Here is a 13,851-nt window from a genome sequence, read left to right on the forward strand (position 1 = left end):
AGTGCAGAATAAGAGGGCTTCTTAACTCATTGAGTGCCAGCCATTTTCAAAGTTCAGAACATCCCAGTGCCAGGATTTCTTCAGCATTTGAGTGTTTTTTCAGGACCCATAGAAAATTGAGTTCTATGTCCATGTCAACAACAAACATACCACAAGAAAAGAAAAGAGAAGAAAAGAAATTGGCTCGATGACGCGTCTTTGGTGCGGGGTGTTACTATCGGAAAAGATGCGTTTTAGAGTCAATGGCATCGAGTGAGTTAAAGAAAAATTAACAGGTCTGTGAGAGACAGAATTCTTGCTAGTTGGTAGGGGTTCAAATACTTATTTGCAGCAGTAACATACAAATAAATTATTAAAAAATCATACATTGTGATTTCCGGATTTGTTTTTAGATTATGTCTCTAACAGTGGACATGCAACTAAGATGAAAATTTCAGACCCCTCCATGATTTCTAAGTGGGAGAACTTGCAAAATCGCAGGGTGTTCAAATACTTATTTTCCTCCCTCTCTCTCTCTCTCTCTCTCTCTCTCTCTCTCTCTCTATATATATATATATATATATATATATATATATATATGTGTGTGTGTGTGTGTGTGTGTGTGTGTACACATACATACAAGATAGAGAGAACGAGAATTAATAAAGTGACTGTTTGCCACATATATATGAGTAACTTTAATTACAGTTTTCCTCCTTTTTACCCATGTGTCAGCAAAGCAGTGATAGCGGGGTATTGTTTTCACTGGTATATGTGTATGTGTCGGGGGGCAGTAGGTGCAAGATAACTAAAAACAGCTGAAGAGGATATTATGTAGATATGTATCTAGAGGTCATTAAATGGTGAAGTAGTTTGGTCAAAAGTAAAGGATTGTCTGAAAAAGCCCAGATGGATGATCTAAAGCATATAATGATCAGCAAAATATTTGTCATTGATTGATTGATGAATGATGTCATGATAGTCATACATAGTAAAAAAAACAAAACAAAACATTACAGTCATATGTACGTTTATGTCACGATGTGTAGAGCATGCAGAGTATACATCAGCCGTCTGATGCCTTTCATTCCCTTTGGTTCATCTGAAGATAAAGTACTGTGTTTTTAGTTCCTCTTGAGTTATTATGACTTTATGTAACATGCGCACTTTTAATTTCAACAACCTTAGAGCAGACAAAACCTCACAACCCTCCTGTGAGCTTTGCCGTGTGGGAGGGAAGCGCCTCACACCCCAGGTTGGGAACCAGGGTGCTAGGTGGTTGCGATTGTGATCCAAAGGTGCTCTTTGAGGTGGATGTGGCAACATGTTGAAGCTCCAACTACTCCCAAACCTGCCCTGTAGACCTGAGTGACATTTATAATAAATGAACAATGTTTTTTTTTCTACTAAGGCAGCATGGTGGTTTAGTGGTTAGCACTGTTGCCTCACAACGAGAAGGTCATGGGTTCAATTCCTGCCTGTGGCCTTTCTGTGTGGAGTTTGCATGTTCTCACTGTGTTTGCGTGGGTTTCCTCTGGGTGCTCCGGTTTCCTCCCACATCCGAAGACATGTTAGGTGGATTGGAATCTTTAAATTATCCATAGGTGTGCGAGTGGGTGCGGATGTGTTTGTTTGTCTGTTTGTGGCCCTGTGACAGACTGGCGTCCTGTCCTGGGTTTACCCTGCCTCACAGTCTATGACTGCTGGGATAGGCTGCAGCCCCCCGCGACCCTTAATTGGATTAAGCAGTTGAAGATGAGTGTGTGTGTTTTTCTACTCGAATAGATGGTAAGCCAAGTACATAAAGCTTTGTTACAGTTTGAATGTTTGCAGCATCATAAAGAGAAGAAGACGGAACTCTTATTCTTTATATTTCCAGTATACAGTATTTGAGTCTATGCAGTATGAGAAGTATATGGAAGTTAAAAGGCACACGTGCAGCAACTCTCACTTGTGATTAAAAAGATGACTAACCTATCCAGTAAACTATAGTTGATGTGCTAGCGCCTTAACTGTCTTGCCTTTCTTATTGCTGAGTGCTGTGTTCAAAGCAGCACATACAAGATGTTCTCTGAAGCTGATTTTATTTCTTTATTTTTCTTCTTCATTTTTCAGTATAAAGACAAACAGATAGCAGTGCATGGCCATGTTGGAAATGAGGCTCCATAACTAAAAGAAGTGTTTGATGTCTATATTGTAAGGGGCTGTGAAAATCTATGGATTTTCAAAAACAACTGAGTGAGCTATCCATTAGCAGAAATATGCATAAGTCAGGCTTGTGTTTGGCCTGACGGGTGGCATTATGGGGATTCCTGCAGAGTGAAGATGGATATATATTTAACTTGCAATGCAAAAATTAAATTGCTTGATTAAAAAAAGATGCTTTGTTTGAAGCAGTGTTTGAGACAGACACCCCACATCTCAAGTCTGACCTTACGCATACAGATGTAGAGAACTTGCACAAAGGAGGACTGATGAGTGAAAGTACAAAGTGTTTATCCTTCCTTTTATACATCTACCCATCTTCCGCTGATCAATAGTTACTCATGTTGTCTGACTTTCTTCCAATGGCTCTCTTCACCCTCGCTGAAGCTGAAGCTTCCATTTCTCTTTCTTTGTTGTCAGATTTTTTGTCTTTTCCACATCATTCCTTTGATTTTCCTTCATTTCTTTAGCATTTCCTCTTACAGTTTTATGCATCCCTTTTTCTTCACTCACACCCTTTCCCAACACCTTCATTCTCTTCCCCATCTCTCTCTCACTCGTTTCTCCTGCTGTCTCTCATCTCTTGCTCGCACCACGGTAGCTGCCTCAAAGGTAATCAAACAGTGGGAGTTTTGAACACAGCAGATGTGCTGGATGGATGGGACGATGAATGGAAGAGGTTGAGTGTGAGCAGCACCACATGGTCTGGAAGCTTACAGCAGAGAGGAGAACTTTTTTGATTCTTGCAGAAACATGACAGAACAAAGTTGCAGGACTAACCTCCCAGAATCAATACTGAAGGGTTGCTGTGCACAAATATACTGTGGCAAAAACTGTACTGGGTGTGTCTTGGCGATTGCGTACAGAAACTCTGCATGCGCAGATAGAAATTCTGCACACCAAAAAGTCGGGGCAGTGGTTTTCAAAATGACTCAGATTTTGGCTTTTGGACCAGGTATTTGCTGTATTTTTTTCTGCTGCATCTCTCAGCTACCATCAATTCATACTGAGAGTACAACAAATTGGTAGCTGTGGTAATATCCCACATTACCAACATTCCGTTCTGTGTGGTACAAGCAACTTAATTAGCCCCAGTGCCTATTAGTTTTCAATCAGAAACAGTTACTCGCACAGGTCACTACAGCTTTCCCTCACTTATTGCTTGCACTCCTCATTACTGCCATGATTATTAATTCAAGACTCCGATAAAGTATACACAGGAAAACATAATGTCAAAGCTTCAGGGAGCCGACAGTATAATTACACAGCAGTTTAATTTGTAAAGTATACACTGTAATTAAGCCATGTGGCTTGTAACGTGTCTTCACATACATGTTTAAATGCTTGAAATTATCTTAAAATGAATCAGGTGTTTCCTTTTGCTTGACACATCATAATGATAAAGATGATGGCTGTGTATGTGAATGTTGTTTTGATAAAAAGAGATATATGACAGAAGTCTGCAGGCAGATTTTGTGTGCAAATGTGTGTTTGTGCATGCGGTGTGGCACATACATATTCCCTGCTGCTTAAAACTACACAATATTGCACAAAATTGCCAATGCTGCATAAACTGCACGGCTGTACATCCTCTAAACTGTACATCCTTTAAATAGTGTATATAATGCATTCTTTGGTCTAATGTGTTTTCTTTTTTAAATCATCTGATGTGAACTTTCTACATGCAGATTTTCTAGGGAGAATTTCATTGTGTTGTATATGCCTGTTGTTACTGTGCACATGACAATAAAAAACTCTTGACTCTTTACTTATATGTGATGTAAATATGAACCAAAAAGACAATACAGACAGAAAACACATTTGTGTGTGTTTGTGCACAAAAGAATAACTAATAATTGCTGGGCTAAAAATATGTTTGCTTGCTTTAAAAAAAAGATATACTTAATAACTGATTTGCAAAAAGCAACTAATGGTTATTTGTAATGTAATATAAATAAAGAAAATTCAAACTAGCTTTTATAAATGATGAAGAAAAATGCCAAAATACACAAATATTATTATCGTTGCAGATTTATGAGCAAGAACAGATGTTTAAAACATTAATTTATTTTAAGATATTTTCCCCCTAATGAGCTCTTAAATCTTGAGGAGAAAAATAAGACAATATTGCTGTCCAGGGTCCTGAAAGTTTTTTTTTTTTTTTTTTTTTTTTTTTACATGGCGCTGTCCCGGGTGCTGAAAGTGATCCCGCTTGAGCCGTCTGCGCCTCCGCGCACTCACTGAACAAAACCAGACGAGTCTGCCGGCCGCGCGCGCACCGCTTGGCTTTCTCTCCTCCGCGTGCGCTTCCATTAATTCGGATTAGATGTGCGGGTGGCGAGTGAATTTCTTTCATCTTTCAACACCCGCCTCCGTCACTGTCGCTGAGTCGCTCGTGGGATGATCAGATTTTAAGAAGGGAAGGAAGAAGAGCGTGGGAGCGCACGCAAACACATACACACGCTTGCGCGCGCGCCACAGGCATGCACGCACAAACACGAACACGCTCTTACCTGTATGGTTTGGCGGTTATAGACTTTCACCACGTGGAAGTTAAAACTGTAAATTCCTTTGCGCGGTGCGATGAAATTACTTCTCTCCTCGTCAAAATTCCTCCCAACGTTTACTAGAACCTGACAGAGGAAAGAAAGAAAGAAAGAAAGAAAGAAAGAAAGAAAGAAAGAAAGAAAGAAAGAAAGAAAGAAAGAAAGAAAGAAAGAAAGAAAAAGAAAGAAAGAAATATGAACATGTGTTTCATATCTTTGCACTCGGGTGGTTTTCTTATTACATGAAAATAGACAGTTCATGAATTTCATGCGCGCACAGCCACTATTTCTATTTATAGCGACTTTAAGATTATTGCTTTATTCTCATTATCGCACATCACACTATAATTCCTGGTGAAAGTGAAATTGACGCCACTTGTTTTGGAGTTGGACTCCAGCAGCGAACCTCACACAGACTGTGGTAATACCACAGTAATAACTCTGCTTTTATCTCGAGCTTTTCCACCCACATCGAAACTTACAGACTTTATGTGGAATGAAAGGGAACTTAATCTTTCAAATGAAATTTTCAATTATGGATTTCTGCAGCCAAATGTCTGGTTTTATGGATGGAGTCGAACTTGCGCGCGTAATTGAGCGGCAGTTTGAAAAAGAATTAACCTTTATCGGCACGCGTGAGGGACCGCGTCCTCGCGACCTGATATCACTAAATTATTTGGCGAGATGTCAGTTCCAATATCCCACACTGTCAGCTCAAAAAGTTGAAAAATTCAAAAGCCTTAGCCTCAAGGCTGTACTTAGCCTGCCGCATTAAAAAGATAGACGAAGATACACTTATAGCTATAAGTTACCTGGGCTGTCCACCCAACAGACGTCCAAACTCCGTCATTTAATCTCGATTTCTTAAGCGTTTTATGGGTTCAATAAGCATGTTTGTACTGTCAATTCCGTTCGCACTGCAGACTGTTTTAACAGGTTCATTTTTCAAATACAGAATAGGATCAACCAAAAAACCAACAGCAAAAACTTCAATCTACTGGCCGAATAAAGCACAGAGCACTTTCAATGCGAAACGTCTGAAACTTCAACTAGCTTTCATAATCAAGTTCCTAATTTTTTGCTTGTTATTCTCAGTAGAATGGAATAGAATTTCACTTCTTACCCGGTCGAAGTAGATGACCATGGTTCGGTTGCTCATCTCGGAGGGTTCGTGGTTGGTGTTCCGGACCGCCGAGAACGCCACCTTTGCGCTGCCGGAACGCACGGAGATCCCGAGCGCAGTGCCCGTGGGGTCGGAGGTGGGGTTGGAGTCACACACCACCAGGCACTTCCCCTCCAGGACGATTGGTTCCGTCTCGTTCTGAGCGCGAGCCGGACTCGCCGCGAGCCAAACGACACTCAACACGCAAAACACCAACATAGCGGAACACGCTCGTCCTCACAGCTGTGCGTGTGTTCTCGTGGAAAAAAAGTGTCAGTTTCCCGGTGACGGTGGTCCCGTGAAAAAAAGGGAGCTCGCGCCGCTCCGTTCTCCTGCTTTGAATTAGCCTAAAGTCAGAGTGTTGGAGGGGTTTTGTTCCAGCCCGCGCGCTGTTCCTTTGTTTTAAAGCGACTTTAGACCTCCGCTCGACTTCCCTGCTTGCCACGCGCTCTTTTCCTCTTTTTCCTCTCACTTGTCGCCGTCTTTTTTGGCACTTGGAAACGCACTCAAAGCGGGAGTGGCGCGCGCAGCGGGGCCCTGTCCGACTGACGCGGCAGCAGAACTCATAGCGCGCGCGAGGGCAACTCCGTGTGGCGCGCGCCAAAATTATCGATATGTCAGATAGGAGAGTTTCAAACACAAAAGACTCGCGAGGAAGGAACCGCAACGCGCGAGCGCAAAATGCCCCCGCCCTGCTTGTACTTTTTTTTCCCCTTCTTAGACCACCGTCCTCTGCGATAACGGACCTATCATCGGATTAGCGCGTGCGCGTCTTCGATATTTTCCAATCACTGGCTGCCGACCGCCCACTTTCCCGCCCAAATCTCTCTCTCTCTCTCTCTCTCTCTCTCTCTCGTGTGATCATCTTATATGACGATGAAGTCCGTCTCAAACCGGATGTGAAAACTTGAGTTCTTAAGCTGCTTTGCAAACAGCAGCAGGTGCAGTTATGAAGCATTTTGCAGGAGGATTTGAACAGACATACGCATGCAGACATAACGAGGGGCCCTATCTTGACAGTACACGGCACACGTTTCAATTTGGAGCGTTCCCAACGCCAGTCTGCACGGTGAACAATCTGAGTGCAAAGGTGCAAAGGCGTTTGTATGGGTTTGCAATCTAACATGAAATAAACCAATCACAGCGTCATCTGTTGTTGACCTCAAGAGCAGTGAACACATTGCTGTTTAGAAGACAAAAGTGAGACATTTTCAAAAGAGGAAACAGATCTGCACAAAAGCGTGGAAGCACAAAGCAGATCATTTACATCTATCACAGCTACTTGAAGTGAAGCAGATAAGCACGTTTTTTTTCTGCAACACCTCCTCCATCTCCATGTCTGTATAGGTGTATGTAGGTGTATGTAATACTGGGCTGTATAGACAGCAGAAACACACTGCTCTCAAGGCGGACTGAACTGACACCCAAGGTAACTAGATAAAAAAATAAAATAAAAGGCTTTACTCTTTATGCTGTAAGTGCAACAAATCAGCAGAAGTAATGCAAAGTGTCTATACTTCATTCCATAATTTATTTGAAAAGTGTAGCTTGATTTTTGGAAAATTCAGCAAGAGAACGGGCTAAAAACAGTCGAATACACTGAACCTACAACATGTTGTAATTAGTCTAAATGTGATTAACTAAATATTTGTTTTGAACAAGTCCTTTAATTTCATTTATTGATTTGTTTATTTTAGAAGACATTACAACAATAATACTGTGTCTGATGTATGACCTGGCAATATTTCTCAATCCTGACTGAGCAAAGGAACACATCTCACTGCCAGTCCATGAACAATTTTATAGACCAGCAACAGGACTTTAAAATCCATCTGGCAGAAACCGGAAGCCAGTGAAGGGCCGCCAGAATGGGTGTAATGTGGTCAAACTTTCTACTTTGTGTCAAAAGTCTGGCAGCAGCATTTTGCACTAACTGAAGACCCCGAATGCTAGACTGCGGCAGACCAGAAAATAAAGCATTACAATAATCCATGTCGATGTCTAGCTAGACCAAGAACCATCATTTCAGTCTTATCAGAATTTAAGAGTAGGAAGTTACTAGACAACCAACTTCTCACAGATACAAGGCAATTTTCTAAGGATTTTATATGGGTAGGATTACCAGCAGTTATCGGCATGTACAATTGAGTATTGTCAGCATAACAATGAAAGGCAACCCCGTAATGCCACAGAATATGCCCAAGGGGCGCTATATAAAGTGAGAAAAGCAAGGGCCTAACACAGACCCCTGTGGAACCCCAAATTTAATTTCACCAAGGCCAGAGGTAGTATGACGTTAACCCATATGATGTTAAGAAAAAAAATCATTTAAAAACAGCAGTATGACCATGAGTGTCAACAATGTTTTAAATAATTGAAATGTGTTTAAACCTCAATGTTTTAAACATGTAGTTGTAATTATTTATTTAACAAGCTAACATGGTAATATTGGCACCAACCTTGAGCTTCAACAATGTCTGAATTCCATGATTAAGATGCTTAAACATCCTTAACTTGAAACACGTTATTTATGTGCAGACAGTAACATTGTAACATTAATCTGTGTAACCTCTGACATAGGTAAAAGTAGGTTAAAGCTGCAATATGACCTTGAGCTTCAATAGTTTTAATGAATCTAGTTACTTAAACATCAATATATTTTAAACTGTTTTCCATTTTTTGTGTTTACTGGTATATTTGTGTGTTTTCAAAAGACAGCATGGTGATGTTGTGTGTGACCTCTGACCTACAAAAAGATAACATGACCTTGAGCTTCAAAAGTGTACTATTTAGGTTGTTTAAACGTCACTAATCTGAATTATGCTTTTTCACAAGGTAGCACGGTAACAGTACAGGTGGATTTGTGACAGAGGAGTTGTACTTCCAACCATCAGACTGGGTTCTGATTCCAGGGCTCTCATTTATCAAACAGCAAAGAAAAAGTTTGAAATTCTGTTGCACAAACAAAATTTAATATGCATGTAAGTATACAAAAAAATCTGTATTTATCACACGGGAAATATTGGCTGTTGATAAATCCCACATATTCTAAACCATATGCATGTTCATGGTCATTTGCATAAAAAAAACACTCTCAGTTAACCATAAATAACAAAACTCATTTAAAAATCAAGTGTTGCTTCTGTTCTTCATGGAACAAGCCGGCCAAGAGAGCGACGAAAACGAACTTTTGTGAAGCGAAGATCCAGATACTTGTGTATGGTCATAGCAGTGAGCTGACAAAAATAAATACAGCGAGTAGCAACAATGAGTCCATAAGTGGTTTTGAACCCAACCATTCGCACATGATGTTGCATGCTGGTTCTTAATTTAGACATCACAACGACTTATGGGCAAAAATTTAACAAGTTCACCACAAGAACCAGCATGAAACTTTGTAATTAACAGAATAAGTAGACAAGTATTTATTGTCATAGTTTTGCCCTCCTGTGATGTACCCACACTGCAGTCTGTATTCAGATAAAATCTATTCTTATGAAATTTGAGCAGTGAAAATAACGTGGGCCCATTTGTTATGTAAAATTAATATGCAGATCCACTTCAGATGTGCTGTGGTGATTCTGGGTGGAAAAAAAAAACCTCTGGAACAGCTTAAAGGACTTACTATGTTATTGCTGAATAAATCAAATCAAATCAAAAGACCACCACCACCACCTGAAGTGCTGCTGCATATCTCCACGTCATGGAGAAGAGGCTGGTCCAGCACGTGGCGAGGCGCTTCACACCGACCTTGAGCAGAAGGATTGTACAAGCGGGGGGGGTCCATATACTGGTCATTCCTGGGAAGAGTGGACAGTGAATCCTCCATGGGCAATAATATTTTCAAGACGCAACTGCCTTCCCTGTGGGGTCACTCAGGTGAAGATTGCGCCGTGCTACATCATGGAGACATGGCTGTTTCAGCGCATCCAGGAGCACTTTGAACAGATACCAAAGAGAGGAAGACAGGACACCTCATCACAGAAATGTGTCCATTCTAACGCATCCAGAAGAGTGGATCCTGCAGGGACATCATTCTGCAAGTGGGTGAGTGTGCTGTTGAACTTTTTCCTGTTTTTGTTTCTCCTCCTTGGAGCCATGCTGGAATTTTTAAAAATCATTATATTGTAATTTACAGGGCAGTGCCTTACTGGCTGCATGGGGGAATTTCCACAGCGTCTTTTCGTGTAATAGCAGGATAACGGCAGGATCATACCAGCTGAACACTTTGTGCCCAAACATTTCAGCTGCAAGTGGCATTCAACATCTGTGAGAGATGCCACACAACATGTGGCACTCATGCCACATGTTGCATTCATGAGTGCGGCACTACAGTGGCACTCATGATATGTATGTGTACAGTACATTTTCAGCGTGAGTCCATGCGATATTCGGCTGACATTCGGGAGACATGCTCTAATGTGTGGTTAGTACCAATTCAGTGAGATAATCCAACTGCAAATTTGTCACAAATCCACATCTCCAACTACTCTCCAACAGTCGCGGCCCAGTGAGATACGACCTTTAAGGCCTGTTTTTAATCATACTCCCAAGCATGGCAAGGTTGTGTTGTGTGAACTTCGATCTCAAAACAAGAAGTAAAAAACAACAGCAGTTTCAGCAGTTTTACTTTATCCAAAGATGCTTGAAGAACAGGAAAAGGGCTTAGTCTTATTTTTCCAAAAGATAGAGCATGGTCATTGTGAGCAGGTGCCCAGAAGCGCCTGGGTTCGATTCCCAGTCAGACTGGAGAATCAAAAACATACCTTGGGCGAGGTCCTTAATCCCGTCTAGTGTGAGGTTGGGCACCTTATATGACAGCATGCTGACATCGATGTTTGTGTGTGAGTGAGTGAGGGGGGCGTGGGTGAATGCTCATTGTAGAGCACTTTGAGCATCTGCAACAGAGAAAAAAGTGCAATAAACACAGTCCATTCCATCTCCTGGTCCAATTTTCATTTCAAAATTCCACACATTATCTTCAGCAGTCTGTCATCCTCAAATTTTGGATTTATTGTTTGATCATTTATTTGTCTTTGTCTGACTGACAGCTGAGTTTTAGATGATGCCACTTTTCTTGGCTTGTACTTCTGTCTGACCTTTTCTTGTTTTGCCTTCATTCTCTTCCTGCTCGCTTCTTCCCTTTCTCATGTTTCTCTTGCCATACTTTTCTCATGCCAGCTATAGCTCCTCCCACTTTTCCATCTCTTTATCCATCTCTCCTTCCTCTCCTTGCAGTTTTTATGTTGTCTTTTCTCTTCTTCTAATATTTCCTGTCTATTCTCTCTCTCTCTGTCTGTCTGTCTGTCTGTCTCTGGGATTTGACACAGGCTGATGGTGAATGACAGGCCAAAAGGACTTCTCTCAGACGCAGGACACAGGGGACAAGACACATCTTCTCTGTGTCTGCTCAGACAGGGAGGCTGTCAAACCCCCAAATCCACATTTTATTCTCTCTCTCTCTCTCTCTCTCTCTCTCAAGACAAACACGGTGTCTCGGGGACTGACTACACTTTAACTGCAGTGACAGACAGGAGCATGCTGCCGCTCCACACACACACTTTCTGTGACTGCAGCTCTATGGCCTGTGATTAAACTATCATAGATATCACAGTTATTGCCTGCGGACGAGAACGCCTGTCTGTCCACCTGCCAACCTAATTGCGTGTCTGTCTCTCCGCTGCCTGTCTGTAGATCGTCTGCAACCTCAGACTGTGAGGCTGCGCAGTGCTGCTGTGACATTTACAAAAGAAGATCACCAAAGATCACCGTGTTTGTTTGTGGGACTGAAAAGGCGCAGACAGTATATTTGTCTCCAGAGAGGATGTTACATTTTCAGCATTTGTTTGTGAGCAGATCTGTTAAAAATAACCTCAGAGTTTTGATCCAATTAGTCTGAACATGGAGGAATGATCAAAGCTTCACAAAGAACAAAGTGATCGGATTTTGTGAAAAATCAAGTGAACGTCAAGGTCATAGGGTAGGCCAAGGTCAAAATGTTGGTCCAGTAAAGTCGTACAGTACAGAGGAGATATTTCAAAAACTAGGAATTGATTAAAGACACACCTGTGGTTACTATTAAACACCAATATGAAGTCATATATCATTTTTGCCTCTACTGGTGGTTGGCTCTCACTGCGGTATTGTATCACTTCCTGTTCCGGAGCACAGCGGTGTTTTTCTGTATCTGTTAGCTGTTTAATCTGCGCAGTTAGATTGATCTAGTTATCTAGATTACGGTTTGTTTCCCAGTGTAATCTTTACGTGCCTTAACTAAAGCACTCCTTCTGCTGAATCACCTCTAAATTATTCACTTTGCGTGTTTTTAGGAATCCGCTAGGTTAGCGTAGCTACTAGCTCTTAGCCGATTTAGCATGGCGGCTTCTCCTGTCTCTCCCACACTTTTCTGCTCTGGGTGTGAAATGTTTAGTTATTCCTCGGCCTCCTTTAGCAGTAATGGTACTTGTAATAAGTGTAGCTTATTCGTAGCTTTGGAGGCCAGGCTGGGCGAATTGGAGACTCGGCTCCACACCGTGGAAAATTCTACAGCTAGCCAGGCCCCTGTAGTCGGTGCGGACCAAGGTAGCTTAGCCGCCGTTAGTTCCCCCCTGGCAGATCCCAAGCAGGCTGACTGGGTGACTGTGAGGAGGAAGCGTAGTTCTAAACAGAAGCCCCGTGTACACCGCCAACCCGTTCACAGTTATAACCGTTTTTCCCCACTCGACGACACACCCGCCGAGGATCAAACTCTGGTTATTGGCGACTCTATTTTGAGAAATGTGAAGTTAGTGACACCAGCAACCATAGTCAATTGTCTTCCGGGGGCCAGAGCAGGCGACATTGAAGGAAATTTGAAACTGCTGGCTAAGGCTAAGCGTAAATTTGGTAAGATTGTAATTCACGTCGGCAGTAATGACACCCGGTTACGCCAATCGGAGGTCACTAAAATTAACATTAAATCGGTGTGTAACTTTGCAAAAACAATGTCGGACTCTGTAGTTTTCTCTGGGCCCCTCCCCAATCGGACCGGGAGTGACATGACGGCATCCATCCCACTTTGGATGGAGCAGCTCTCATTTCTAGAAATCTGGCCAATTTTCTTAAATCCTCCAAACCGTGACTATCCAGGGTTGGGACCAGGAAGCAGAGTTGTAGTCTTACACACCTCTCTGCAGCTTCTCTCCCCCTGCCATCCCCTCATTACCCCATCCCCGTAGAGACGGTGCCTGCTCCCAGACCACCAACAACCAGCAAAAATCTATTTAAGCATAAAAATTCAAAAAGAAAAAATAATATAGCACCTTCAACTGCACCACAGACTAAAACAGTTAAATGTGGTCTATTAAACATTAGGTCTCTCTCTTGTAAGTCCCTGTTGGTAAATGATATAATAATTGATCAACATATTGATTTATTCTGCCTAACAGAAACCTGGTTACAGCAGGATGAATATGTTAGTTTAAATGAGTCAACACCCCCGAGTCACACTAACTGTCAGAATGCTCGTAGCACGGGCCGAGGAGGATTAGCAGCAATCTTCCATTCCAGCTTATTAATTAATCAAAAACCCAGACAGAGCTTTAATTCATTTGAAAGCTTGTCTCTTAGTCTTGTCCATCCAAATTGGAAGTCCCAAAAACCAATTTTATTTGTTATTATCTATCGTCCACCTGGTCGTTACTGTGAGTTTCTCTGTGAATTTTCAGACCTTTTGTCTGACTTAGTGCTTAGCTCAGATAAGATAATTATAGTGGGCGATTTTAACATCCACACAGATGCTGAGAATGACAGCCTCAACACTGCATTTAATCTATTATTAGACTCTATTGGCTTTGCTCAAAAAGTAAATGAGTCCACCCACCACTTTAATCATATCTTAGATCTTGTTCTGACTTATGGTATGGAAATAGAAGACTTAACAGTATTCCCTGAAAACTCCCTTCTGTCTGATCATTTCTT

The 13,851-nt window shown here is 41.8% G+C and overlaps 1 protein-coding gene across 1 annotated transcript in view; it reads right to left on the reverse strand.

The window, feature by feature from the left end:
• The window catches only part of cbln1 (cerebellin 1 precursor), a 50,923-nt gene extending 44,760 nt beyond the window's left edge, over positions 1 to 6,163 (reverse strand). Inside the window, exons 1-2 of the mRNA XM_034176969.1 lie at positions 5,854 to 6,163; positions 4,698 to 4,817 (exon numbers count right to left, since the gene is read on the reverse strand). Coding sequence (XP_034032860.1) covers positions 4,698 to 4,817; positions 5,854 to 6,111 — 378 coding nt within the window. The 5' untranslated portion in view covers positions 6,112 to 6,163. The remainder of the gene's footprint in view (positions 1 to 4,697; positions 4,818 to 5,853) is intronic.
• Positions 6,164 to 13,851: the final 7,688 nt, after the last annotated feature.

Source organism: Thalassophryne amazonica, chromosome 8 (genome assembly GCF_902500255.1).
Source record: "Thalassophryne amazonica chromosome 8, fThaAma1.1, whole genome shotgun sequence".
Classification (NCBI taxonomy): domain Eukaryota; kingdom Metazoa; phylum Chordata; class Actinopteri; order Batrachoidiformes; family Batrachoididae; genus Thalassophryne; species Thalassophryne amazonica.